The sequence below is a fragment of the Triturus cristatus genome, chromosome 6, assembly GCF_964204655.1.
Source record: "Triturus cristatus chromosome 6, aTriCri1.1, whole genome shotgun sequence".
Taxonomy (NCBI): Eukaryota; Metazoa; Chordata; class Amphibia; order Caudata; family Salamandridae; genus Triturus; species Triturus cristatus.
In genome coordinates this window covers 1,329,837,594-1,329,864,243 of record NC_140589.1, presented here as the reverse complement: position 1 = coordinate 1,329,864,243, position 26,650 = coordinate 1,329,837,594, and the positions used below count along the sequence as shown (strand labels likewise).

Sequence of the window (26,650 nt, the reverse complement as noted above, 5' to 3'; positions counted from 1 at the left end):
CCGTCTATATTTATCCATATTTATTTTTGGGGCATTTTATCTGTATTTATCCATATTTATTTTCGCCACAAGCAAAAGACGACGCTACAGCTAGTATTTTTCCACATATATTTAAATTGCCAATGCACGCATGCGCTCGATTGTTATTGGTCAACAGAATACATTCATCTGAAAACTTTGCCGTTGTAGTATAAGCACATGTGCATTTCAAGAGATTTTCAGGACATTGAGGCTTTTTCTGGTTTGTTAATTAAGTGAAGGCCACTAAAAACCCGTTCAATATTTGCTGATGATACTGGAATGGCCAAAAGATTCATAGAAAGATTACATAGTGTTGGCCAGTCTTGCTTCTGTGACCGCCAGTATGTCATTGCACTGATGTCTTTTTGTGGAATAGGGTGCATTAAATAATAAAAACTTTTAAAGTGTGACCGAAATTAATCTAGACTGACCTCTGTCTGGTGCGATGAACACAGCACTGAAAGCATTAAAGAGCGCATGCAAACCAAGACTCGCAACATATCTTTATCAATTACAATATTTTATAAATCCTTTTTAGACAATTCACCAGCTCTCTACTCAAGAAACAAAGAATGTGATCAGGGTGCTTGAGATCGGAGATTGGCCCTGCACAAGTAAATAAACAAGCATGTGCACCAAATACGTAACACAAGGACAGATTCATTTTTGGTAGGCACGGGGAGATTAAGTGACATGTACACAGTGTACCCAATGTACTTGCACTGAAACAACAACCTGGCCACAAACTCAGCCAATACTCCGGCCCTGACTGAAGCGGCCATTAAGCTTCTCTTGGCTTTGAAGATGCAGTGGCAGGAGTGTTTGTGGCCGGATTGTTCTTCCGCCACATGTTGTTGCTGATTTAAGTAATATAGCGCGAACTCTGTACTGAGTTATTGGAGCGCTTTACATTTGCCCACAATTACTAAAGAACACATTCATTCTTGGGTTTTGGTAATATAAAGGGACAGTACACTGAGTAACGCACTTAAAGAACAACCCGGCCACAAACTCGGCAAACACTCCGGCCCTGACTGTGAGGCTGCAATCAAGCTTGGCTTTAAAGATGCAGTGGCTGGAGTGTTTGCAGAGTTTGTGGCCGGATTGTTCTTCCGCCACACGTTGATGCATATTTAAATAATATAGCGCAAACTCGGTACAGAGTTATTGGAGCGCTTTACATTTCCCACCAATTACGTACAGACACATTCATTTTTGTGTTTTGGTAATATAAAGGGACAGTACACTGAGTAACGCACTTAAAGAACAACCCGGCCACAAACTCGGCAAACACTCAGGCCCTGACTGTGAGGCTGCAATCAAGCTTCGCTTAGCTTTAAAGATGCAGTGGCTGGAGTGTTTGCAGAGTTTGTGGCCGGATTGTTCTTCCGCCACACGTTGATGCATATTTAAATATAGCGCGAACTCGGCATGGAGGTATTGGAGCGCTTTACCTTTCTCCACCAATTATGTAACGACCGCCATTCATCTGTCCCCCGATAACATACGTCGGAAAAATACATGTACCTGTGCCTTAAAATGGCGATGGGCTGGTGCAGAGCTCACTCGAGTGGCGGTGCCTCGGAGATGGAGAGAGAAGGGCTGGGGCAGCAACAAAAAAGGCGACCGGGAGCCTCCTTCTGCAATCAGGGTGGTCACTGTGAAAGTAAAAGAAGGAGGAAGTAGGGGGTGACCCCCAAAATAAAAGGCAAAAGGTATGAGGATGGGGCCGGATAAATGTAGACACGCCCTTACAGTGAGGCCTGGATGGAACCACGATTGTCTCAGGGGCACGGCATCAGGTCAAAAAAGACCCTAATTGGAAGATTTCTCAAGCAAATCAGAAACTGTAAGGCCCTGCAGGTGAGGGGCGTGGCACGACAGCACGCTACGTTTGCTAGTATTTTACCGCATCTACATATAAATACAGACGAAGGAAATAGAGTTTTCCGTCTGTATTTATATGTAAATATCCGTTTAAACGGAAAACCGGGAGCCCTAATCATAATTGACACTGCATGGTGCTTTTAGTCCTTATTTTAAAGTTGAAACATGATGAGATGTATATCATGGGCTGTGCTGTCTTGAACCTGCATGGTTAGAAGGAATTTTGTGCTTGCTTGAATCCCCAAACGGAATTAATGTTATTATAGGGATCATAAAGTGGCATCAGCTTTGTTTTGTTGCTGTACTGCTGTATATGAAATTATATTTGTACTGTAATTATGTGGAATGGATATGATGTTTTGATCTTTATAAATATATTCATGCTTATAACAATACATCATTGGTATTATACATGAGTGATTTATTGATGTCATTGGATCAAATTTATGATCAGCATAAGTTTAAGTTGAGTATAAAAAATTCCTCCAGGAACATATTGTGTTGGTAGATTACATTACCCAGTTCCTTGAGGATATACTGGTTTGCCCTGTCTTAATATAGAAGTTAACCATATGACATCATGCTAAATGATGGCTGTCACAGATTAAATGTATGTCTAATTTGACATTGATTGGTTAAATTAGGTAAACCAAAAGTCAGCCTGAAAGCCTTGCATTGAATTCAGTCTAGCCAGGGCCTCAATCTCCCTGGAAGGCTGTAAAGCCTTAGTCGAGAGATAGCGGTGGTTTCACTGCGATGACAGTAAGTATAGGCTTGATAGATGAAGCATGTGAATTATTGTAAAGTGGACAAACAGCAAATATCGTTGAGGTCATTTTTGCTTTCAATGAAGACCAGTGTGCCTTAAATAACACTCGATTATCCAGTTTTCCTGATAGTAATATTTTCCCTGACTTTCTACTGAAACATTGCCAATATGCCCTCTCCTGACCTTAATTGGTTTATTGCTAAAATTGGTAACCCTCAGTTTATTGGTAATGTTATAGCTGTTTAATGCTGTCAAAGATCTCTGCAAACACAACAAGATGATGGACGGAGTGTTGAAACTTTTCAACCACTCACCCCCAGTCAAGAGATATGGGTTGAATCCATTGTTCTTTTGCTCACTACGCCACCACAGTTTGGACCCAGCCATATGCAAATCAGTCTTGACCCTGCTAGTCATTGGAACAGTCCAGCCTGAACTGCCAGGTCAGGTCCTCCCTGGACTAGAATCAAGCATTCTGGGACCGGCCACCCTGTGATCAAGTGGAATAGTGGAATCGGCATACCTCAAGGTTTGCAAACCGTGCCTGCTTAACCCAAGAGCATTAGCTTTAAAATCAGTAGTATTCAGGGTGAGAAAAATGGGGGCCAATGATCACTCCTTCTTCAGTATATTTCTCATGATCCTGCTTGAAATGTGGCCGTTGTAGGGCATTGTAACTTGGACCCACACATTTCAGTTTAACAAATGAATGGCTCCCAACACCAAGGGGAGGAATTCCTCATTTTAACAACTTCACCCATAATATTGCACGGTGTATGTCAAGAGCCAAACAGTAATCTGTAAAGAGGAAAATAAAGTGTTGTTTTGTTAACTTTACAGCCTGTTAGATAATCATAGACAGTGTTTAACCTTTGGGTGTTTGGGCGTGGTCCCCTCTAGCTCCCACTTGGCAAGAAAATGGCCACCAACAATTTGTGTCCGCTTGCCTCTTTAAGGTAAAGCAATACCTTAAACTGCGACCAGAATATGCCAAAGCCTTCTAGGCCCTATTGGCGGCCTTTCCTTCTCTGCGTGTGTTGCAAGTCACTTGCCAAGTTCATTAAATGGATGAGCTGGTTTGGTTCCTCACGCACCACGCTTCACAGCCTCCTTTTCTTCCTCATCCAATAGATGTAGTTTATGATGGGCAGTTGACTTGGTCACTGTTCAGTTTCATTCAACGAGGTCACAGTTTTCAGTAGGCCAATTCTGAGGCTGATCAACAAGACAATTAATATATTATTTTTTCTCCTTGTTTAGTTCTTCGAAGGAAAGGAGCTGCGGTTGAAGCAAGAATACTTTGTGGTAGCGGCCACCCTCCAGGATATAATCCGCCGTTTTAAGTCTTCCAAGTTTGGCTGCCGGGACCCAGTGCGGACATGCTTCGAAACCTTCCCAGACAAGGTGAACCCTCCAGATCTTTGTTGCAATGGACATTGTGTCATACCACGATCAGAACTTCATCTTATTTTCAAAAGTCGAAAATGTCAACTAAATGGTCCTTTCTCACAGTGGTTAGAACGGCATGCTTTTTACTTTCAAACAAAACATGTTTGGGGAAATATCTCTGATATATCAACTCATATGTTATGCTGTGCACTAGGTCTTGAGGTAATAGTTGGAGTTGAGTAATGCATGTGTCATTGGCTTCAGTCCTGGATACAATTATTATTTTGAGGGCACACTTTTTAAAATTCCTGCGATTTCCATTATGTCTAAATTCACCAAATTTCTCAATAAATCGAAGTACGTTATGCCGTATATACTTTTTCGGCTGTAGGAGACTGGTTCATGTAGAAAATATCTCGCCAAGAGACATTGTTGGCTTAAATCAGTCTCCTGTCTGTATTGTGTTTTACTTTACCAGATGTCGGCAAAACACACTTTGTTTTAAAAGTATAATTTCTCTAACATTTCAAAGGAGTGAAATTACACAATTTGGCACACTTTGGCTCCCAAACTGAATATGACAGCATCCGCATGCTCATTACTTGCTACTGACTTTCAAAACGTAGCAGATTTACACCTACCACTGAAAGTGATGGTTGTTCTATATATTAGCCGGATTCAGTGGCTCGGTGGACTAATACATCCACTATAGTGGCCTCATGGTCACAGGTTCAAATCCTGGTGGGATCCACTCAGCCTTTCATATATCTAAGGCCGATAAAATGAGTACCTTTGAGTTGGGTATCAATAAAAATCTGTTGTTTAGCGCCAAGATGCCTACAGGTGAACATGTGCTTTACAACTACACGGTATGTTATATATTGGTGCCTTACGTTTCAATTCAAGCATCAGAAGGAAAAAGAAAAAACAAGCTCAAGCGTGTACAGTCATAACACATACAAGAGAACAATAAAACACCAAAAAAACGTGCAAAAATGTAAGAGTCTGTAAGCTTTGCCAAACAAGTGAGAAATAAGCCAAATAATTTGGGGGTGTCTGTAAAGTGGGCCACAATCTCCCCAAGGTCAAGAACCCCAAAGATGTCTAGCAATCTGTCCAACTGAGTTCAACAGATTTGTCAAGTATTTATAGAATAGCACATAAACGTGTTGTTACCAATCCCCAAAAATATATGTAAAATGGGCTTTGGCTTCATGCAGAGGAGCATTTTCTTCCTGATGTTGGCTGAGTGGTGTATTATTCCACCTTCATTGTAGAGTTTGCCTCGTGATGCATAAGAAACTATTTACATCTGAAAAGTTTACAATGCAATCCTTTGTTGTTTTGCTTTTTCACTGGAGCAGGCATTTTTTATGTTTTACTGGAGCAGGCATTTTTTAATGTTTTAACCAGGACTCAAAGGGCAAGCCAGAACTGCTGGTTTTGCCACTGGTTATGTATCTCGGTGTGTTCCTTGTGTTTGTTCACTGTGCTGGTAAGGAACCGTTTAAAACAGAGTATGCACCGAGTAGCCGGTGTATCAAGTCTGAGCTACTTTCTCCGAGGGAAGGCTACCAGATGACTCCATGTCATTGGGGATTCCTTATTCTAATCCTGGCCTCTTCTTTTCCTAACCATCATTTTCCACCTCATTCAGTTGCCATGAGCCGGTAATAGTACTCACAGAATGTAGTAGGTTAGGTGAGCTAAGGAGTGGAAAACTGAGTCCCTGCAGACTTGGAGCCACCTGGAAACAACTCCATGGAAATGACCATTGCTGACGTTATTCATGGCTGCTGAAACGTTGGCCTATCCTCTGTGCTATTTTTCACTCTCAAGAGCTACACTGATCACAAACACTCCCCATCAGTTCTTAATTTGTAGAGCACTAAACAAAGTTTTATCTTAGAAGTCCATCACTGGTGCCGCTGAGTGCAAGCATTGTCAAATACCAGGGCAGACTAGTCTTGAGACCGCCCCATTCTGCTCTCTTCCACCGTCCTGTGCTTCCTGTCGCTTTATATCACTTTTGCAGAGGCTTCTGCCCTGATTTCTCCAGTTGTCTGCTTGACTATCTTTCTCTTTCTCCTTTTCTGTCTTTTTGTCTGTTGCTTTGAGTCAAAGTCTGAGGATAAAAATGAAGTCCCAGGCCCTAAAACGAGTGGTTGTGCCCATCACCTGCAGACACTGGCACAAATTAAGCATTGACCGCCATGTTTGTTTTTATGCATGGGCTTTCTTCCTTCCAGTTTAGTTATGCAATCCCACACTCTTCATCTCCCTCAAAATTATCGTCATTTTTTGCAGGTTTCCTAACGAGTGCCAGAGGGCTATGTGCCTTCTCTGGCATCTGCATAATACTGTGGTGGTCAGCTCAGGACTTCTGAAAGACAGAGTTTTAGGCCCATATTTTGCCTCAAGTTACCGAAGATTGTAAATATGAGCTGATTGGTGGGTATGGGGGGGCTGGGTTAAATTGCAGGTTAAACATCCTGTTTGTGGCTTTTTGGAAGATCACTGTTACATGTCTCTCTTTGTGAATACCAAGCCCGGTTTTGGCAGCACCATTATGATAGTATGGATTCATCTTTAATGTATCTGAGGTTAAGTTCCTGATATCAACAACTAAAACACTATCTTAATTTCGCTTATATTGGAGATTTCTATTGACACTGGTAAATTCATTTCCATGTAGTGTGCACCCAGTGCTTAATTTGAGCCGGTCCTTTCCTGTGCTCTGCACGAGCACTTAATTGGCAGTACCGACTCTAGTGACAATCCACCAAATGGTGGCACTGTCTGTCAAAATTTGAGATAAGAACAGCAGTGTTTAATAGGTCAATATACTTTAAAAAATAAATAACACCTATCACTCACACCCTTATTATAGCTTTGGATGGCCTGAAATAGTTTGAATTGTCACACTTCTAGCAGTGCGATGGTTAGTACTTGTAAGTTCAGCCATTGGCAGGGCTGGCAGGGGCAATGGGTGGTACAGGCTGCAGTGGCCTTCCGAGAAGGGCCCTGGCACTTACTTTATTTTTATTACCAATTTAGTACTGTCAGCTCGCCAGACCCTCCAATATCCTGGCTATTCCATATGTTCACTAGTAACTGGGCATCACGATGTAGTGGTGCTTAAAGATTGCAGCTTTGCAAGAAAGGATTTAGAGTAGAAGCAGTGTCCAGAATTTTGATGACATGCAAAGAAAGGTGATTTACAATGGGGATGAAATCCGGTATTCAGAGACCAGGGACACAGTGGTTTCTAGGAATAAGCACCGGACAGATAGGTTTACAAATGGAAGAGATACAACTGTGTATACAACGGGGTACACGGCAAGGAATAAGAAGGTGACTTCTAGTATGGTCAGAAGCCTGCCTTCCTCTGGAGGAGGTTACCCAAAGCGGAGGTGTTTCTTGAATCCTATAACCTTCAGTTCGGTCTGTCTTTTGAGACTGAAGGAGGGAGCTTGTTGGATCGAGGGGAGGTGCAGTGCCAGATTCTTGAACTCCCAGAAGAAACAATCCTGCCTTGGAAGTCTCTCGGGAAGCAGGACTGAAGTGTCTCCACAACAGACTGTACCATTCTATGGCTTGGACGAGGGTGTTGGAGGTAAGAATGCTGCATGGAAGTCAACACTTCACTGAAAGTAAGTGGTGTCAAGCCTCAGTGGAAGACGTAGCACTTTAGATGAGTCCTTGAAGGTGAGAACCAGCTGCCTCACTTTAGACGAGTCCTTGAAGGTGAGAACCAGCTGCCTCACTTTAGACGAGTCCTAGAAGGTGAGAACTATGCCACACCGGAAGCCAAGGCACTTTTGACGAGTCCTAGAAGGTGAGAACCATTCCTCACCGGAAGCCGTAGCACTTTAAACAAGTCCTAAAAGGTGAGAACCATGCCTCACCGGATGCCGTAGCACTTAAGACTAGTCCTAGAAGGTCAGAACCATGCCTCACCGGAAGGCATAGCACTTTAGACTACGAGTCCTAGAAGGTGAAAACCATGCCTCACCAGAAGCAGCAGCACTTTAGACTACGAGTCCTAGAAGGTGAGAACCATGCCTCACCAGAAGCTGTAGCACTTTAGACAAGTCCTAGAAGGTGAGAACAATGCCTCCCCGGAAGCCGTAACACTTTAGACGAGTCCTAGAAGGTGAGAACCATGCCTCACTGAAAGGCGTAGCAGTTTAGACTATGAGTCCTAGAAAGTGAGAACCATGCCTCACCGGAAGCCGAAGCACTTTAGACGAGTCCTAAAAGGTGAGAACCATGCCTCACTGGACGCCATAGCACTTTAGACGAGTCCTAGAAGGTGAGAACCATGTCTCACTGGAAGCAGCAGCTCTTTAGACTACGAGTCCTAGAAGGTGAGAACCATGTCTCACCGGAAGCCAAAGCACTTTAGACGAGTCCTAAAAGGTGAGAACCATGCCTCGCCGTAAGCCGCAGCACTTCAGACGAGTCCTAGAAGGTGAGAACCATGCCTTACAGGAAGCTGTAGCACTTTAGACTAGTACTAGAAGGTGAGAACCATGCCTCACCGGAAGCCGTAGCACTTTAGATGAGTCCTAGAAGGTGAGAACCATGCCTTACAGGAAGCTGTAGCACTTTAGACTAGTACTAGAAGGTGAGAACCATGCCTCGCCGGAAGCCGTAGCATTTTAGATGAGTCCTAGAGGTGAGAACCATGCCTCACCAGAAGCCGTAGCACTTTAGACAAGTCCTAGAAGGTGAGAACCATGCATCCATTTTCTGCCATTGGTTTGTCTAGGACCGGCCAGATCTCTCTGCTAGTAATTCAATTTACCTTTTTGTTCCTGAGCCCAGTTTTTTTAATGTCGATAGCATATATATATAAACCGCACTCCCTTACCCACTTGCAAAATATTTATAATTATATTAAAAACTCATGTAGGCCCAGCACTCTACAGAGTTTCCTCCTGGCCAGCATATGTAACTATCTCATCACTTGCAGGGGCATTTCTTGTCAAGAGAAGTTTGACTTTTTGGAAGGTGTGTGTGCCTTTTGCATTTTGTTCATCGTAATCCGTAATTCCACGATTCCTTTAGCTAATACAAATACTGATATCTAAGTGTGCGAAGACGACATGCTTATTTCTTTTAAAAACAAGCATTGGAATAGCCAATAGGTCTCGCTTTTGGGACCTTATAAGTACTTAGTTATGCAACACAATATCCTTGTTGTAACAACATTAACTGTTGCATGGCTAAACACTTATAAGGTCCCAAAGGCGCGACCTATTGGCTATGTCAATGCTTGTTTAGAACTGCTGTGGCTGAGCCCTGGCAGGATCCGGCTCACTTAAAGCCCTTAGTAAAGCTCATATTTTACTGCGAGTGACAAACTGATGTTTGGGACACAATAGTGCGCTTCAAAGACATACATATGTTTTTGGTCAAATGAGTTAATTTGCTGCTTATGACACGCTGGAATTGTGAGAAAGGCGAGTGCTTTTGATGCGAATGGCAAGTAAATGTTTTGGGACAAAAACGCATATTTTATGCAAATGAGAAGCACTTGAGAGTGTCTGGCATTTAAACGATATGTCTGCAGACGTATGCCATACGCCGCTTTGTTCTGTGTCTTTAATGCCTTTAATATAGTCATGGTAGTGGTGCAAAGCTCTGTTTTGTGGGGCACACTCCATTGGTACACAGCTGATTCAGAATGGTGTAAGTTGTTAAGTGATTGTATTTTAGTCAAGCTTTTCTTTTTTGTATATTTTTTTTGTTTATCATTACTTTAAGATTGTTTCTTTGTATACATTAAATATATTTTAGGGGTTTTAGCAATTTTAAGGTAATTTGTGTGATGTCATTGATGTCAAAGGTGACCTGACATCACTTTGTGGTGTGTGATCACCTACCTGTGTGCCCCTAAGCATGGTTTAACTAGGAGTTGACAAAAAAAACTCCAACCGGGCTACAAACAAACAAAGGTCAAAGACACCTGTAATAGAACACTTTTCAGGTTCTTGCCCTACCGCCTGTCCGGTATTCTAAATATCGCGCAAACGTTTGCAAAATTCGAAATGCAAATCTAAATTTTGCATTTCAAATAAAATCAGCATTCTCGGTGGAAGCTATTAAAGCGCCATGAAGAACATACCGGCTATTTAAAAATAACTAAATAAAGCACACCGCCGTTTTATAAGAATCAACTGCAACACCTAAGGAGGTAATTATTGTTCTGAGCTTTTATCTTCAAAGGAAATACCGCACACATTCCTGCATGCTATAGATAAAATAAAGTTCAGGCATGGAACTGTGACACACCATGTGATCTACAAGATTCACTTGAAAACAGACCTAGGGCGGGCCGCTACTGTTTATTAATTGCTGTTGAAAAGTATTCAGAATGCCTCAGACATTCACCGCCCAATGTAGAGTCTAAGAAACAATCTTGCATTTCACATTGTTCGGGCCGACGTGCATAACTTGCATTTATCGGATTTAAACCTCCTCTCAGGGAAAGAATTCAAAAACATAACATAGAGTGTCTGTCAACGTGTTTGCACCTGTCTTTAGCTGCAAGTGACATCGAGACTGCCAGCATCAACAGATACCAGGGAGATTAAAGGCAGGGTTCAGAGATGTGTTACCCAATGTGTCCAGAATAGTTCTGGTAGCAAGTGTACAAGAGACAGGGCTAACTTCAAGTCCAGAGGGGCTGGGTCCATTCCACATGTTCAGGATAGCCACCCACTATGAACTTACAGTATGGTTACCAGCTACTGATGTCCTGAAGATCCAGCGTGGCCCCGGCCCTCCTTGACCGATGGTGGGTACGCTGTCCTCTGTGGATATCTCAGTGGTCAGAGCAGAGTGAGGTTTGACCACAGACCACAATGCTGTCCATTAATGAAGGGTGAAGAAGGCGCGTGACCATGCACAGGCCACAGAGACATACCTTGCGGAAGTTGCGGCCCAGTTGAAACAATTTTGAATTTCTTACTTATTTTCAGATGATTAAAGCCCCCTTGATGTCAAACTGTATTGAATTATATATTAAAGTTTAGAAAATGTGGGCATACAAAAAACAAACGCGTTCCTCGCGCTAAAAGGAGGCAGCAGGGGGAGGGGCGAGAGGAGGGGGCGAGTGCTGGATAAAAAAGTGTTGGCAAAAGTGAAAGCGTTTCACTTGCGAGAGCGAGCAGCGCCAGGAGCGATAATCGCTACCATATGGCGCCGCGCGCTCCCGCAAGTGAATCGCCACATGTGCACGTGTTGCCATTGAAGGCAATGGAACGTGTGCACGTTTTTGGCTGAAAAGCGAAAGCGATGCTAAAGGTCTTTTTGCCTATGCAGTGCATGCGTGCTGCGTAGGCGAGACCTAATGAGCTGCATTTGAGGACATCGCCACCTAGTGGAATGCAAAAATATATATCAAGCAACAAAATATAGCTGTTTATGTGTTATCGTCCTATGCGGTTTGGACCCCGCCTCTGAGGCCTGCATCAGCCCATTCTCCTTTCCAAAATGCTAGACAAATCTGAACTGCGTCACGACCCTTTTTTCCTCAGTTCAGTGTCTGCTAAAGATTTGAAGCTTGCAGAATCCGATTTTTATCTGTATTTTTCACACAAATTTCCCTCTGCAGAAGTTTCATGCCTCAGAATGCAGATGCTTAACTGATAAATATGTGTCTAAGCCCGAGGGGACTTTGGACAATTGCTTTGAGTGATTACACCATTTAGCTTGTGCTGTTTGTTCATGTATGGTCGAAATCTTGCTGCATGCACAATGCATATGAGAAAGAATCATGCACCACGGCCGAGAGTTCGAATATATGTGGGCACTTTTGAGACACTAGAGGGCATAATTACTAATAGTTCATGCACCGCAGTGCAGCAGATATGGAAAGAGGAAGTAACGCAGAGAAATAAAGATATGTCTCCTTGTTATGCCTGTCGGGTAGGTGCACCATTTCGGTGCAAACCCAGTTTTACAAGTCTTTGTAAATCAGGCTTTCCGTCAAAATACATGGGTGGGTGCATGGGAAAACCCTTGCTCCACCCTTGTAATGCCTACCCGACGCAAAGTAATAGAAAGCTGTGCTATGTGCTGCATTGCATTACTTTGTATTTACTAAACCACGCAAAGCCAAATGGCTTAGTAAATTGCAAAAAGGGGTTTGCGCCAGGGCGGTGCCACAAAAATAATGCAGTCCCAACGCAAAATTATAGCAATTCTCAGGTATGATAAGTGCATTTGAATGAATTTACACGTTACGTGATTAAAACTTGGGCAGTTGTCTGCGTGTAGAGATTTGTAGTGGAAAGTATGCCTCTCAAATAAGACACTGAATGCTCTACTTTATACGATAGCACAATGCTAAATTGGATTTAGCATCACGCATAGACAGCATTTTTTGAGGGAGCGCAGTGTATGACATCATTGGTGCCCATCATGTAGTAAGTACTTTGTCACTCTAGTTGTTGTCATTTACACAAACCAGCACTGTAGATTTCGACTCAGTGTTGCTGTATCCTGGCCAAATCTTGGTCTCTGTCTCATGTTTCAAAATCATCCCCCATGCTCATGGGAGAAGAAAAACAATTTCTGGATATTGACTCTAGGAAAAAGAAATGTGGAGGAGAAGGTGACATTGTGTGATGTTAAACGCTCTCGTGCATTTGGTTCCAGTTCATGCACTCAACCATTTTCGAACCAATATATAAAACGTTCAGCAGACCCAGGGCCGGACTGGCCGTAGAGGGCACCAGACGTTTCCCCGGTGGGCCGCCAGGGTGGGGGCCGGTTTTGCTCCCCTGGGGGGACGTTTTTGTTTCAGGGACGTTTTTGCAGCATAGCTGCAATATCGGCCCATTAACAAAATCGGCCAAAACCGGCACAGGCAAACAGCTCGGCCGTCCCCCCAACCCCCAAGGGGTCCGGCAGAGCACTTTGCCAGGGCCGGTTTAGGTTCCCAGTCCGGCCCTCAGCAGACTGCATCCAAGAGTTGCCTGTTGGCATTTCTACTGAATCCCCAAGTATTTATATAACAAATTATCCGAACCCTCATTCAAGTAAGCTGTATGCAGGTATCAATTCGGATCATAACTGTCTCAAAGTAGCATGGTGTTTCCTCTGGATAAATAAAGAGATGTCTCTTCTCTTTAAACTCCATCTTCAATTTAACATGCACAGTGGCAGCTGCCAACTTGAGCGAATGGAGGGGTGGGCAAATGGGTGGTGGGTGGTTTTATAAAATGAAAACAATTACATAAATAAAATTAAAATTTACTTACCATGGTTGCTGCTGTGTCGTTCTCACTCTGTCTTCTTCCCTCGTAACTCCAGGGCTCCAGCTAACTCTCTTAACCAATCCTGGCACTGCTCTCTCAGCGTCAGAGCAGCACGAGGATTGGTGGGAGCAGCCTCTATCAGCGCTAGCTCATGCACTGTAGGCTTTTGCTTTCTCTAACCCAGTTGTCAGCTCGGTCAGAGAGGTTTGAATTGCGTATGTGTGGCTGGCCGTCACTGGACTGCCGGACAAAAAGACATGCGCACTTTAAACAAGTGCAAAAGGCAGCCCACCCTTCTCGCCATTCAGTAGTTGCCCCATGCCGTCCTGACACCCTATTCGGGATGGATGATGGAAAATAAAATGGTAATGAATTCATTTCATTACCATTTTATGTTTCAATCTCTTGGGGCATTTCAGTGGGGCGACGCTCCTCCACTATAACGGAGGAGCCACACCTGATTACACACAGTTGGAGGGCATATTGTATGTTCTCTCATAGTTTGTGTTTAATGTCTTTCAATGTTTCTGGTTTTCGAGTCTAAAATCAGGATAAAAATAAAGCTGATTGTGATTATAAGTTTATTATTTTGCTTACTGAGCTTAAACAATATATCATCTTCAACTACATGTCCTTCATTGCAAAAGATCCTTACATTTAGTGCACCACAAGGCTGCCGCCTTGTGGACTTCTGAGTCTGCTGGCAATTTAAATAATCTAAACTGCTTTCGAGTCAGTAAACTGCAGCAAAAGTATTGACTCTAGAAAATCTTCAATGTTGCCTATTTCCATTGGTTCAGGGAGGCCTAAAAACAGAACATTATTTTGCCTTCCTCAGTACTCCATGTCACATATCTTGTCAGCCTGTCTTTTAAGGTGTTTTGCACTTCTTTGACGTCTGTGGAGAGTTCAATGGCAGCTTCCACATCCGCTTCTCTGTCTCTGGTGCACTATCATAGTTTGTCTCTATGACGTGTGAGAAGTGTGACAAAGGCAAACACATTGTCTATTTTCTTTTGTAATGTGATTGTTACAGTCCAGGGTCAGCAGCTTCAGCTCCGTGTTATGAAGCTCCATCACCTCCGGACAGCAGTGCCACCGTTCATAGCATCCTCTGTCAAGTGGTTCTTCAGGTTGCGCTTCCTGAGTGACACCAGTTTCAAAGGTACCTTTTCCTTGTCCATTCTTCTGTTGGACATTTGTGGGTGCCCAGCAGTTAGCTAGGCAGTATAGCAATGAAAACAATGTGCTTAATATTCTGTTCCTTGGCACTCCCAGTTGGTGACCATTCTTTGCAAGATCAGCCAAAATATTCAATGATGGTGATATGTGTAGTAATTTTAGGGTGGCTTATCACAAATTACCTTGTTAATAATGTATAAACGAAGTGTGTATGGCTTTGACACAAGAACCATACCTCTAAAGATAGCATCATCGCACTTTGTTTGCCTCCTGCAGCAGACGCGGGCTGACTGTGCAGCAGCATATTTTCACTCTGGGTACTCTCTGAGTCGACGGTCTGGCTGGAACACGTAGGAAATGTCAGCTTTGTAAGAGGGCAAGACTGCAGAAAGTTATGGAAGCTGCTTGCCTCTGATCTAGCGGACATGTGCCTTCCAAAGCAGAGACCTTGGATATGAAACAAGATGTGAAATGTCAGGAGATGTTGCATTGACAACAGCCTTACAAATATTGCAGCTTCCTTCGTCTTTTAAAAAAAATTAAAAAAAATTATTTACCAACATGAGGGAATTTTTAACAGACACAATAGGTAGCAATGGTAATAACAAAGCATAGCATCTTTCAGAAAAATTAATTGATTAGCAGGGGAAAAAAATAAAGGGGGGATAATTATGTAAAGAAGAGAGGAAAAAAGGTTGGATTTTAAAACAGAAGAGCTTCTTAGTTATACGGTGATGTTCCTTACATTTCAGAACAATGATCCCCAAATTTTCTTGAGTTTACATAATGAACGGGTCCCCCTCGTTTTAGCCAGTGCTAATATCCATATCGCACGTCTCTCTGACCAGGCCCCACCATTCCATAGCTGAAGGAACACCCTGTGAGATCCGGACCCGGGCAATTATCAGCCTAGCACATACTAATAAGATGGTAATTAGATCTTTCTGGCTAGATCTCCTATTCTGCCCGCTCATCATCACATCTACTATTGAAAGCGTTATTGGTCTCCCAAGTTTCTGGGACAGTATTTTAGCAATCTTCTGCCAGAATTCAGTTAGCTCAGGGCATTAAAAGAACATATGTTTTAAATCGGCTGCCAGTAGATCGCATTTTGGACACTTTGTCCGATCACTAGCAGGATTATTAGATGACCATTTCGATATTCTTTCGGGTATATAGTATACTAAGCATATTGTTTTATGCTGCTGCAGCCTCAAGTTGGATGAGTGCACAGACCTGCTGATACTGCTGAGAGTAAGCGAAATAGTGTTAGCCGAGATCGTTATCCCCATACTTTGCCTCCAGCGATCAGCTAGTCTGGCACAGTCACCCCCCTTATAGGTGTTAAAACTTTTATACCCTATACTAATCAGCAACTTATCGTTTGCCGCATAAAAGCAGTTCCATATATCAGAATCCGTAACATTTGTCAGCTTCAGACTACGTATAAAATAATCTCGAATCTGATAATATTTGAACTGCATACTTTCTGAAAGTTTATATAAGATCTTTAATCTTTCAAATGTGATGAACCCATTGTAATCCTACAAATCCCCTAAATGTTTAATCCCAGAATTAGCCCATCCTTTCCCACCACATTGTGGAAAATTTCTGGGAGACCTGGGTTATCCCACAAAGGAAGTTTAGCATGATAGAACAATGTGTTACATTTAGACATAATGGCACGCCAGATGGTTACAGTGTCGCGTGCGGTCTTGAATTTGACCCTTTTGTAGTAATTTGGGTCATTAGTTCTAAAAAGAAACATATTATAGTCTTCCCCTAGCATAAATTTGTGAAAAACAATGTTACTCATGGGATTTATTAAACTGCGAAGACGGCCCAAAAAAGCTGCCCAAAAGCATAATTTAAAATCAGGAAAATCAAGCCCCCCCTGATTGAATGGGAGCTTTAATAAATCAATTGCTCGGCGAGCCTTCTTGTAGCCCCAGATAAAGCTGCTAAGAATCCCATCTAAACGTTTAAAGAAAGTATTGTTCACGCATAAGGGGATGGACCGGAACAGATAAAGGAATTTGGGCAAAATCTTCATTTTTACTCTATTTATTTGCCCGATGATACCCATAGGCAATTTGTGCCACTTTTTAAGTGATTTAATTATTTCTTTCAGAAGTGCCTCGTAATTTAATGCAACTAACTTATCTATTTTGTCAGACACTCTAACCCCTAAGTAGGTAACAACACTGCATGCTCCTAACACTGGAACTGGGGATTTATAATTCAGCAAAACTTGAGTTTTGTTATTATTTAGTCTGTAGCCGGAGATAGCTCCAAACCTCTTTGCCTCCTCAGCTATCCCCTTCAATGCTTCATCAGTGTCCACTGAGTATACTGCGATGTCATCTGCATACGCCGTAACTTTAAGAGTATTCATCCCAAGTGTAAAAGGCTTTATTCGAGACTGATTTTGCAAGGCCAGGATTAATCGACAGCGCAAACAGTAAAGGTGATAGAGGGCACCCCTGACGAGTGCCACAAGAGATTGAAAAAGTGGAAGATTGTAAACCAGCATAAATTATTTTGGCACTAGGATGGTCATATAGAGCTTGGACCCATTGCAAACATTTGCCTTTAATACTGAATACTAATAGTGTGGCCCAGAGAAAGTCCCACCCCACTCGGTCAAAAGCTTTTTCAGCATCTAATAAAATCATACCGAGTGGGGTTGACTTTGTCTTTGTGACATCGAATGCTGTTATGGCCATATTTACATGAGCCGTAGTATCCCTCCCAAAGATGAACCCATGTTGTAGGGGAGAGACCAAACCAGGCATTATCGGAGCAAGACGGGTCGCCAGAATTTTAGCAAACATTTTTACGGCGGTATTTATAAGCGATATAGGTCTATATGACCCACATTCTTCCGCTGGTTTTTTTGTTCCATGAATCAGGGACCTTTCCTCCTGCTCCGATAGATCTGATTACTTGGCTATAAAGTGGGAGTAATTCGTCCATACAGATCTTATATAATTCGAGGGGTATAGAGTCTTCTCCTGATGCTTTACCCGACGGCAGGGCAGCAATTGCCAATTTAATTTCTACCATCGTAATATCAGCTGTTAATGAATCTGATATTTAATCCCCTATATTTTTCATTGAATTAGTTTGTAAATACCTATATATATCATACAATTCAGGTCGATTCTCCGAAGTGTAAAATTCTTGATAATACTTAGCGAATTGCTCTAGTATCTGATTTGGGTGCTCATAAACAGCATTGTTAGGCCCTTTAATCGACTTTATAAGAGTCTTAGCCTTAACATCTGCCACCTTATACGCCAGGATCTTCCCTATTTTTCCCCCACTCTCGTATTGGGATAAACAGCATTTATTTAGTTTAACTATACTTTTTTCCCTAAATGTCTTTTTCAGTGCAGATTTTAGATCAATTAAAGTATATCCCAGGTCGTCTACATTTGGGAGACCCCTTAGCAATGCCTCTGCCTGTTGATTCTCTACGGTAAAAATACTTGTGATAGTCTTTTCTGTTTCCTTCTTACGCTCACTGTTCTGTCTCTTTAGAGAGAACCCTCTTATACTGGCCTTGCACGCATCCCAAACTACAGTAGGCGAGGCTGAATCAGTATTTTTTTCGAGGAATTCCTTCAAATGTCTCCTAATCTGGACTACGAAATCCTTGTCTGACAATAAATATCTGGGGAAAGAGAAAGACCTAGGTCTCCTTCTCTCCCCTGACATTTTAAATGACAGAAGAATGAGGTTGTGGTCAGAAGTAACCCTTGGGCAGATCTCCATTGTACTTGATTCTAAGATTTTATCAGAAACCCAGGCCATGTCTATTCGAGAACATAACTTATGTGCGGCTGCATAATACGTATAGCCTGCTATATTTGGGTGTAATACCCGCCACGCATCCCTTATAGCATGTAATCAACCTAGTTCCTTAATTGCGGCACGAGTCTTCTGCATCCTCTGAAAAGCCCATCGTCTAGTGGTAGCAATCTCATAATTCATGATACAGTTAAAATCCCCCATTACCACCCGTTCCCCTTCCCAGTTTAGCAGCTCTATGTTTACCCGGTCTATAACTAGAGGGTCATCTATATTTGGGCCATACAATACACAAAAAAACATATTAACGGCCTTCCATCCCTATCTGTGCTATAGCCCATCTACCCCCTTTATCTGTGATTATTTTACCAACATCAGCTCTGAATCGCTTATGTTTTAAAATAGCGACTCCTCATATTGAGGAACTTTGATCAGAGCTAGCAACTACCTCATATCCTAGTTGCTTTAGTAAGCCTCGATCTTTGTAGGAAATGTGTGTTTCTGATAGCAACACTATCTGTGGGTTATACATCTTGAGTTCTTCCGAGACTAACCGCCTCTTATTCCTACTATTCAGACCTGCCACATTCAAGGGTATACATTTCACCCATTCCATCTCGCTAGTGGTCCTCTGCTTTATTCCCTAAAATCTGTAACCATCCTTACATTTGTCCCCTTATTTTGTGATATTCTCATGTTTTTTTTTTTATTTTTTTGCCCCCACCTCCCACCTCCCCCCTGAGACCCTCCACCACCTGTACCCCTGAGCTCCCAACCCACCCACCCATAGCCTACCTCAGGAGGAGGAATCATCCCCTTTTCCTAGCTGCCGTTGGTGTAGCAGCTCTCTGGAAGCAGCTTCCTTCGTCTTAACTAAATAAACATAGTTCATTTGGTGCCCAAGGTACAAAATGTTTCTTTTTCCTAGAAACATGGAGTTTAGAGAAGGCGGCGTTTAGTGAAGGTGATAGGTAAATGTCCTGGTTGGTTTGGAAATTCAAGAGGATGTCATCTCCTGAATAATGTGAAAGTGTGAGGGCATCTCAAAATACTTTTTTTTATTTGCCAATATGTGTGAACATGTGTGTTGTTTGTGTTTCTTTATTTGTGTATGTGCACACAAAGGGAAGGGATATATGTTTTCGTCTTGGACAGTAAAAAGACTAGGCCTGTCATGATCCGGCATACTTCTTTCATCTTTGGGTGTCTACAAGATGCTTGCATTTGTGGTCACATACCCACCTTGCTAATTTGTAGCAGGAAGTAGGACGTCACATAGGCGCACATCTACAATGAGGGCCTTCCAATTTAGAAAGAACTACAATAATTAACACACCACTGTAGCAGGAGAACCTAAAGGAATAAGAACAAGATACACAACATAATCAGAGGCAGGCATCGCACTGCCCCTTTAAGAAAAGAGCCCTGGAATATAAAAAATTCCTAAGAGATCAATGTTCTGGTATAATAAAACATATGAAATGATTAAGGACGAGCCATAGTCCAAGGGTGGCTTACTTCTGCCAAAGGCTAGATTTACAAGCGCAAATTATTCACACAACCTGACCTTTTACTTATGAACCCTTTTATTCATGCACAATTGTATCCACAATGCTGTAATTTATTATGCCATCAATGGGTAAAATGTAGGGCAAATCCCACCTAAAGAGTGACCAGTGGCTTTCTCCGGCTTGTGAAACAACCAAAAACTTGAATTTGTTGTTATTTTCACGCTCCTCTTTTACCGTTTGTCACAAAGAGAGTGGCACAGGGAAGGGGTTTCCCAAAGGGCTAAAATATTTTAAAAAACGTACCATTGCGCAAAGGCCATGGCATTTCAGCATACGTAATGTACTGAATGCACAAATTATGCAGACAGAAATTCCTTTGCACAGATAAGAAAATAAATTCACAGAGCTTTTCCGGAAGTGCACCTGGACACCTGTGATGTGCACAATGTTCCAGGCATACCTCCCAAAAGATCTAAAAACTCCACCCTTCAAAGGCATAAGTTTGGTTGCAGATATAGGACTTTTTTCATAAATCAGACCGACGGTCCTTTGCAAGATCAAAGACTTTGACCACAGTCCTAACATAATCAGAGCCCTGTTGAGTTCTGGCTTAATTAGAATTGTGACATTGAAAACCAGGCTTAATTCTTCCACAATGACAGTTCTGCCTTAGTCGGTGGGATAGCTAGAGCTTTTGCTGCCCGGGGCGGTCCTGAGTTTGTTGCCCAGTGACGGCGGGTGCAGGTAAGCGCAGACAGGGCATCGACAGACGATGATAAGGGAAAATAAAATAAAAAAATAAATAAAACTTATCTTGCGCCCCCCCCCCCAAAAAAAAGTGCAGCCCGGGGCGTTCCGTTCCCTTGCCGCCTTCCCCAGCTACGCCACTGGCCTTAGTCACAGTCCTGAAACATTCACACAAACATAACATATTGATATATGTGTACGAAGAGCGAAGAGCCCTGGCGCTCAGTTATAGTGACTAAGTTCACACCCGACATATTGTTGACCCAGCTGTTGCTTCCTTTAAGACATATGATTGGTTGCATACTTGTAAGATCTCATGAGGATTATTAAAAATAACATTGGCCAACTGAGCTAGCGGTGTTTGTAAAAACAACCCTTGACTGCCACGCCTATCTTATGTGTGAAATAGCCATACAGCTCAATTAGTGTGCATTAATTATGCACATGAAGCAGCAATATGACAATGTTAACATTATTTGTGTGGTCTCCGCTCTGTTTCTTGAGGTCCATTGTGACTTGGATATCGAAAGCAAATAGTCACTCATGCCAGTGGACTCTTTCTGATGGACCTGCCTATTCTTGAGTTCTGATGTTTTTGTGAAACTAATGTTGAACTTGCAAGTCAATGTTTGTGGGCACTACCTTGGCTACACATGCCACCTGTTAGGTTATCAATGACTTGCCAAAGGGTGAGTAGGCTTGAGGTACTTCAGTAATATTGGTGGATCACTCTGTTGTAGCCCGTTCCTCTAATTGACTGTCATTTTTACAGGTGGCAATCCAGCTGAACGATACGCATCCAGCACTGGCCATTCCCGAACTCATGAGGATCCTGGTGGATGTGGAAAAAGTGCAGTGGGATAAGGTGAGAAGTGTGGGTGTAGACTAAATAAAATCTGGAATGTTGTTATTGTGGCGTTTCTTTAATAACCTTCGATTGTTTTCCTTTCTCTTTGTTCGATATCATTGAGTACCAGATTTTTTCGGTGTCTCAAATTGTCCTGTCAGCTGGTTGGGCTGTGCAACTGGAGCTTTAAGTGGATGTGGTCTGTTAGGGACCAATAAGTGGTAACATTTCATAAAATATGGACTACAGACACAGTGTTTAATAAGGTTAATGTAATCCTGGTGTATTTTTGCTCTTTGGAGTGTTCACAAGTTGTTAGAAATCGTGTGTTAAATAATGAACTAGGTTTTATCATTTGCCTTAGAAATCCTCTAGGTTTATTCGGGGGCGAGGGAAAACCCAGAACCTTTTCAATGTTTTTTTATCAAGCCTTACTAAATAACCGATTAGGAAGAACTCCTCCTGTAAATACTAACATCATCTCACATGTACCTCTTCACCTGTACATCAGCCTCTACCTCCATCTGGGTATTGGGTAGGGTCAGGAACCTTGAGTTCTTTCTTTGGGCTACATTTTGGAAGTAATTGTCTCTCCACCACTGCTATTGTTTGTTGATTGTTAGACCTGTCAGCCCTTTGGGTGGTCCCTCCTCATCATTATTTATTTTGTCCTACTTTTGCCTCAAACCCTGTTAGAATTTTTCCTTTTTGGGAACCACCAGACTTTTTAGTGTTGATGCAGTGTCAGGGAGCCATTTTCCCTACCCCTGGAACTTCTGTCTGAGGGCCTGAGACACAAAATGGTGGCCATCCATTGTCACCTGTGACATCACTGGAACCTACTAGTACCTTCCAGAACATTCTAGAACCCTGTGACAGTGTGAGGCAGGTTTGGAATGTTGGGGAACCATCTCAGGTTGACAGTTGGCAGTTGCAGTTGGCAGTTGGCACCTGACTAGTGAAGAGAGAGGACAGAGAAACAGAAGGAGGAAGGAGTGAGGCAGCAGGGGTGGAAACCAGTGCTTGGAGTGGGGTTCAGAAACCCACCCTTGATGCTAGTCCCTACTGACCGAGCCCAGCCTAGTGCCCTGTGTGGGAAAAAGACCAGAAAATCATCTTAAGGACCTGAACAGCCGGAACAGGCCTTAAAGGAGAAGAACAGCAAGTTCCTGACCTGTTTGGTGGAATCCTCCTGGAGACCCGACGTCGAGTAGCCTGGAGACCTGGAGCCCGAGGTGGAGAAGCGGCGCTGACAGAAGGCAGACGTCGTACCCGGAGCCGCTAGAGGTCGAGTGAGGGCGCCGACGGAGGTCGTGGAGCGACACCGGAGGTCAAGTAGAAGTCACCTGAGGTCGAGGTGAGGCGTCAACGGGGGAGTGAAGTCCGCCCTCTGGAGTCGCCGGAAGCTGAAGTGAAGCGCGCAGGAGGTCGGGAGTGGAGATCGCACGCCGGAGTCGCCTGAGGTCGAGGCGAAGCGCGCAGGAGGTCGGGAGTGGAGATCGCACTCCGGAGTCGCCGGAACCCGAAGTGGAGCCGACGGAGGTCGGGAGTGGAGATCGCACTCCGGAGTCGCCGGAACCCGAAGTGGAGCCAACGGAGGTCGGGAGTGGAGGTCGCACTCTGGAGTCGCCCGGAAGCGGGGAGACCGTGACCCTGAGACGCCGGAACCCGACATCGAGCCGAGGCCGCCCAGCGTCATCGATCCGGAACCGCCTCACGGCATCGACCCGGCGTCAGGTAAAGCGGATCGACCCGACATCGAACCGAGGCCGCCCAGCGACATCGAACCGGAACCGGCCGAAGGCATCAACACGGCGTCAAGTGGAACCGATCGACTCGTCATCGAACCGGAGCCGCCCATGGACGTCGACCCGGCGCCGAGTGGAGCCGAACACCGAGAAAAGGGCAGTAAGTGGTAGAAAGGGCATCTGAGGCCCTGTGGAGCCATAAAAGACCATTCTAGGGGCTAGAGGGGTGTTAGGACCTGTTAGACCTGTCAGCCCTTTGGGTGGTCCCTCCACATCATTATTTATTTTGTCCCACTTTTGCCTCAAACCCTGTTAGAATTTTTCCTTTTTGGGAACCACCAGACTTTTTAGTGTTGATGCAGTGTCAGGGAGCCATTTTCCCTACCCCTGGAACTTCTGTCTGAGGGCCTGAGACACAAAATGGTGGCCACCCATTGTCACCTGTGACATCACTGGAACCTACTAGTACCTTCCAGAACATTCTAGAACCCTGTGACAGTGTGAGGCAGGTTTGGAATGTTGGGAAACCATCTCAGGTTGACAGTTGGCAGTTGGCAGTTGGCACCTGACTAGTCAAGAGAGAGGACAGAGAAACAGAAGGAGGAAGGAGTGAGGCAGCAGGGGTGGAAACCAGTGCTTGGAGTGGGGTTCAGAAACCCACCCTTGATGCTAGTCCCTACTGACCAAGCCCAGCCTAGTGCCCTGTGTGGGAAAAAGACCAGAAAATCATCTTAAGGACCTGAACAGCCGGAACAGGCCTTAAAGGAGAAGAACAGCAAGTTCCTGACCTGTTTGGTGGAATCCTCCTGGAGACCCGACGTCGAGTAGCCTGGAGACCTGGACCCCGAGGTGGAGAAGCGGCGCTGACAGAAGGCAGACGTCGTACCCGGAGCCGCTAGAGGTCGAGTGAGGGCGCCGACGGAGGTCGTGGAGCGACACCGGAGGTCAAGTAGAAGTCACCTGAGGTCGAGGTGAGGCGTCGACGGGGGAGTGAAGTCCGCCCTCCGGAGTCGCCGGAAGCTGAAGTGAAGCGCGCAGGAGGTCGGGAGTGGAGATCGCACTCCGGAGTCGCCTGAGGTCGAGGCGAAGCGCGCAGGAGGTCGGGAGTGGAGATCGCACTCCGGAGTCGCCGGAACCCGAAGTGGAGCCGACGGAGGTCGGGAGTGGAGATCGCACTCCGGAGTCGCCGGAACCCGAAGTGGAGCCGACGGAGGTCGGGAGTGGAGGTCGCACTCCGGAGTCGCCCGGAAGCGGGGAGACCGTGACCCTGAGACGCCGGAACCCGACATCGAGCCGAGGCCGCCCAGCGTCATCGATCCGGAACCACCTCACGGCATCGACCCGGCGTCAGGTAAAGCGGATCGACCCGACATCGAACCGAGGCCGCCCAGCGACATCGAACCGGAACCGGCCGACGGCATCGACACGGCGTCAAGTGGAACCGATCGACTCGTCATCGAACCGGAGCCGCCCATCGACGTCGACCCGGCGCCGAGTGGAGCCGAACACCGAGAAAATGGCAGTAAGTGGTAGAAAGGGCATCTGAGGCCCTGTGGAGCCATAAAAGACCATTCTAGGGGCTAGAGGGGTGTTAGGACCAAACTGAGACTGGTGCAGGGACCTGTGTGAGGGACTGTGTAGTTGGTGAGCCAGAACCTTAGGGTACCCTCATTTTACCTCAGCTGAGGCCCCAGCCTTGACCACCCTAGGTGGGACATCCCCAGGCCACCCCAGTGACCACAAGCTGTACTTGGGCATGGTAAAATCAATCTACCTCATAAATGTGATCTGATTTGCAATTGTTTGACTGCTTATATTATTTATTGAAGGAGTGTTATTTATTGTCTGACTGTATTTATTCCTGCCTGGTATTTATTGTCTGACAGTATTTATTTGCCCTATGTATTTATCGCACCTCTATTTATTTCTTGTGTATTTATGACCTAATCCTATTTATTGCACCTGTAAAGTGTTATTATTTAATTGACCTGCTATTTCTGAAGAAAATCCTTTTGTATTGTATTTGTGACATAACCCTGCAACTAAGAGAAAATTAAGATAAACACAAAGAGATTCTTTCATACATTTTTACGGTGTAGAGTCGTTTTTGGAACGGATGAACGCATGGTTATTGTGTGGGTGTGACGTACGCTGAACACGGTGCCTGACCCCCGACCGCTCGAGTCAAGCTACCCCTTATGCGTGGAAAGGCCGGGTGACTGCTAACCCGGTTGCCCGGTTTTCTAACATTGATGAAATCAAATTTTCATTTCTCTGCGTCCTTTGGGGTTTTTTATGTGTCTTTATTAATTTCAAGCAAAGTCTTCAAGGACCTGTTTTCAAAATAGCTTTGCTTTGACTTCCATGAATCTCTGTCTTGTTCATCACTTCTGCTTGAGAGAACATTGGTACATTGGGCTCTGACAGGCCTGCATGAGCCTGACGTGTTGCTTAAGCTCACCTTCTCTGGTGGTTCTCATCACACCCGCAGCCAGCACACCAGCGGACAGCAACCAAGAAGCGTTTAAAAAGAAAAAACAAGGCTACAATACTTTTCCAACAGTGAACCCAGGATCCGGAACAGCTTCCTAATAGCCATCAGGGCCACCTCAAAGCTGCTCCAATTTAGGAAATGGTTGAAGAAGCACCTCTTTGAAAAACACTACATCACAATGCATTAACCGGCCGTAAACCAGCGACCTCTCCTATCACCCATTGACTCTATGCTTGTCTTTGACCTTGTACAGAGCAGTACTGCCTTTTGGCTAGGGTTGCACTGTTGAAATGCCACATACATACATAAATAGGGCTAATAACCAAACCACAATGGCAGTTAAATGTTTCAAGTGATTGTGAAATCAGGATACCGTCGGGTTACTTCAGGCAATGTGAAAAATAACCTAACATATAGGTTGAAAGGTGCAGGTTCAACACATTTGCAGGACTACAATGGGTTAAAATGCTTTTGGACCCCAGGTGAAGCATATTTCTTGGGATTGGTAGCTGCTTGTTGGCTGAACACTCTTGTGGCGTCCAACTAGGCTTGTGTTCCAGAGTTCAGATGAAGCCATTTTAATCTTGCTTCTACTCACAGTGTCAGACAGCTGCTCTCCTGTCCATGACAATGCATCTCCAGTTTTCCAACACTGCACAGCAGCAGGACATCACCATGGCATAGGCTTTGGTCCTGCTTTGATGGAATACAGCAACATGAGATAATCAGGTCCTGTTCAGACACCTCTCCGAAGTGGATAGGAAGAACTTCTGGTCAAGTCCAGATAAATGTCCGGACTGGCGGCAGAGAGCATCTGAACTGGATGTAAGTCCCAATAGTCACCAAAACATTTCTCCAGCATTATTTAAAACACAGAATGAAGCCAGGCTAAAAACAAGTGAAGACGAGAGAGAACCCCTGCTGAGAAGGCCTTCTTACCTAGTCTGGTATTTTGGGCACAGAGAAATTG

General features: G+C 44.2%; 1 protein-coding gene across 1 annotated transcript in view; it reads left to right on the top strand.

Annotated features, from left to right (window-relative positions):
• Positions 1 to 26,650, top strand: part of PYGB (glycogen phosphorylase B) — a 567,212-nt gene that overhangs the window by 368,775 nt on the left and 171,787 nt on the right. The window contains exons 8-9 of the mRNA XM_085612338.1: positions 3,938 to 4,081; positions 21,364 to 21,456. Of these exons, the coding sequence (XP_085468464.1) occupies positions 3,938 to 4,081; positions 21,364 to 21,456 (237 nt within the window). The remainder of the gene's footprint in view (positions 1 to 3,937; positions 4,082 to 21,363; positions 21,457 to 26,650) is intronic.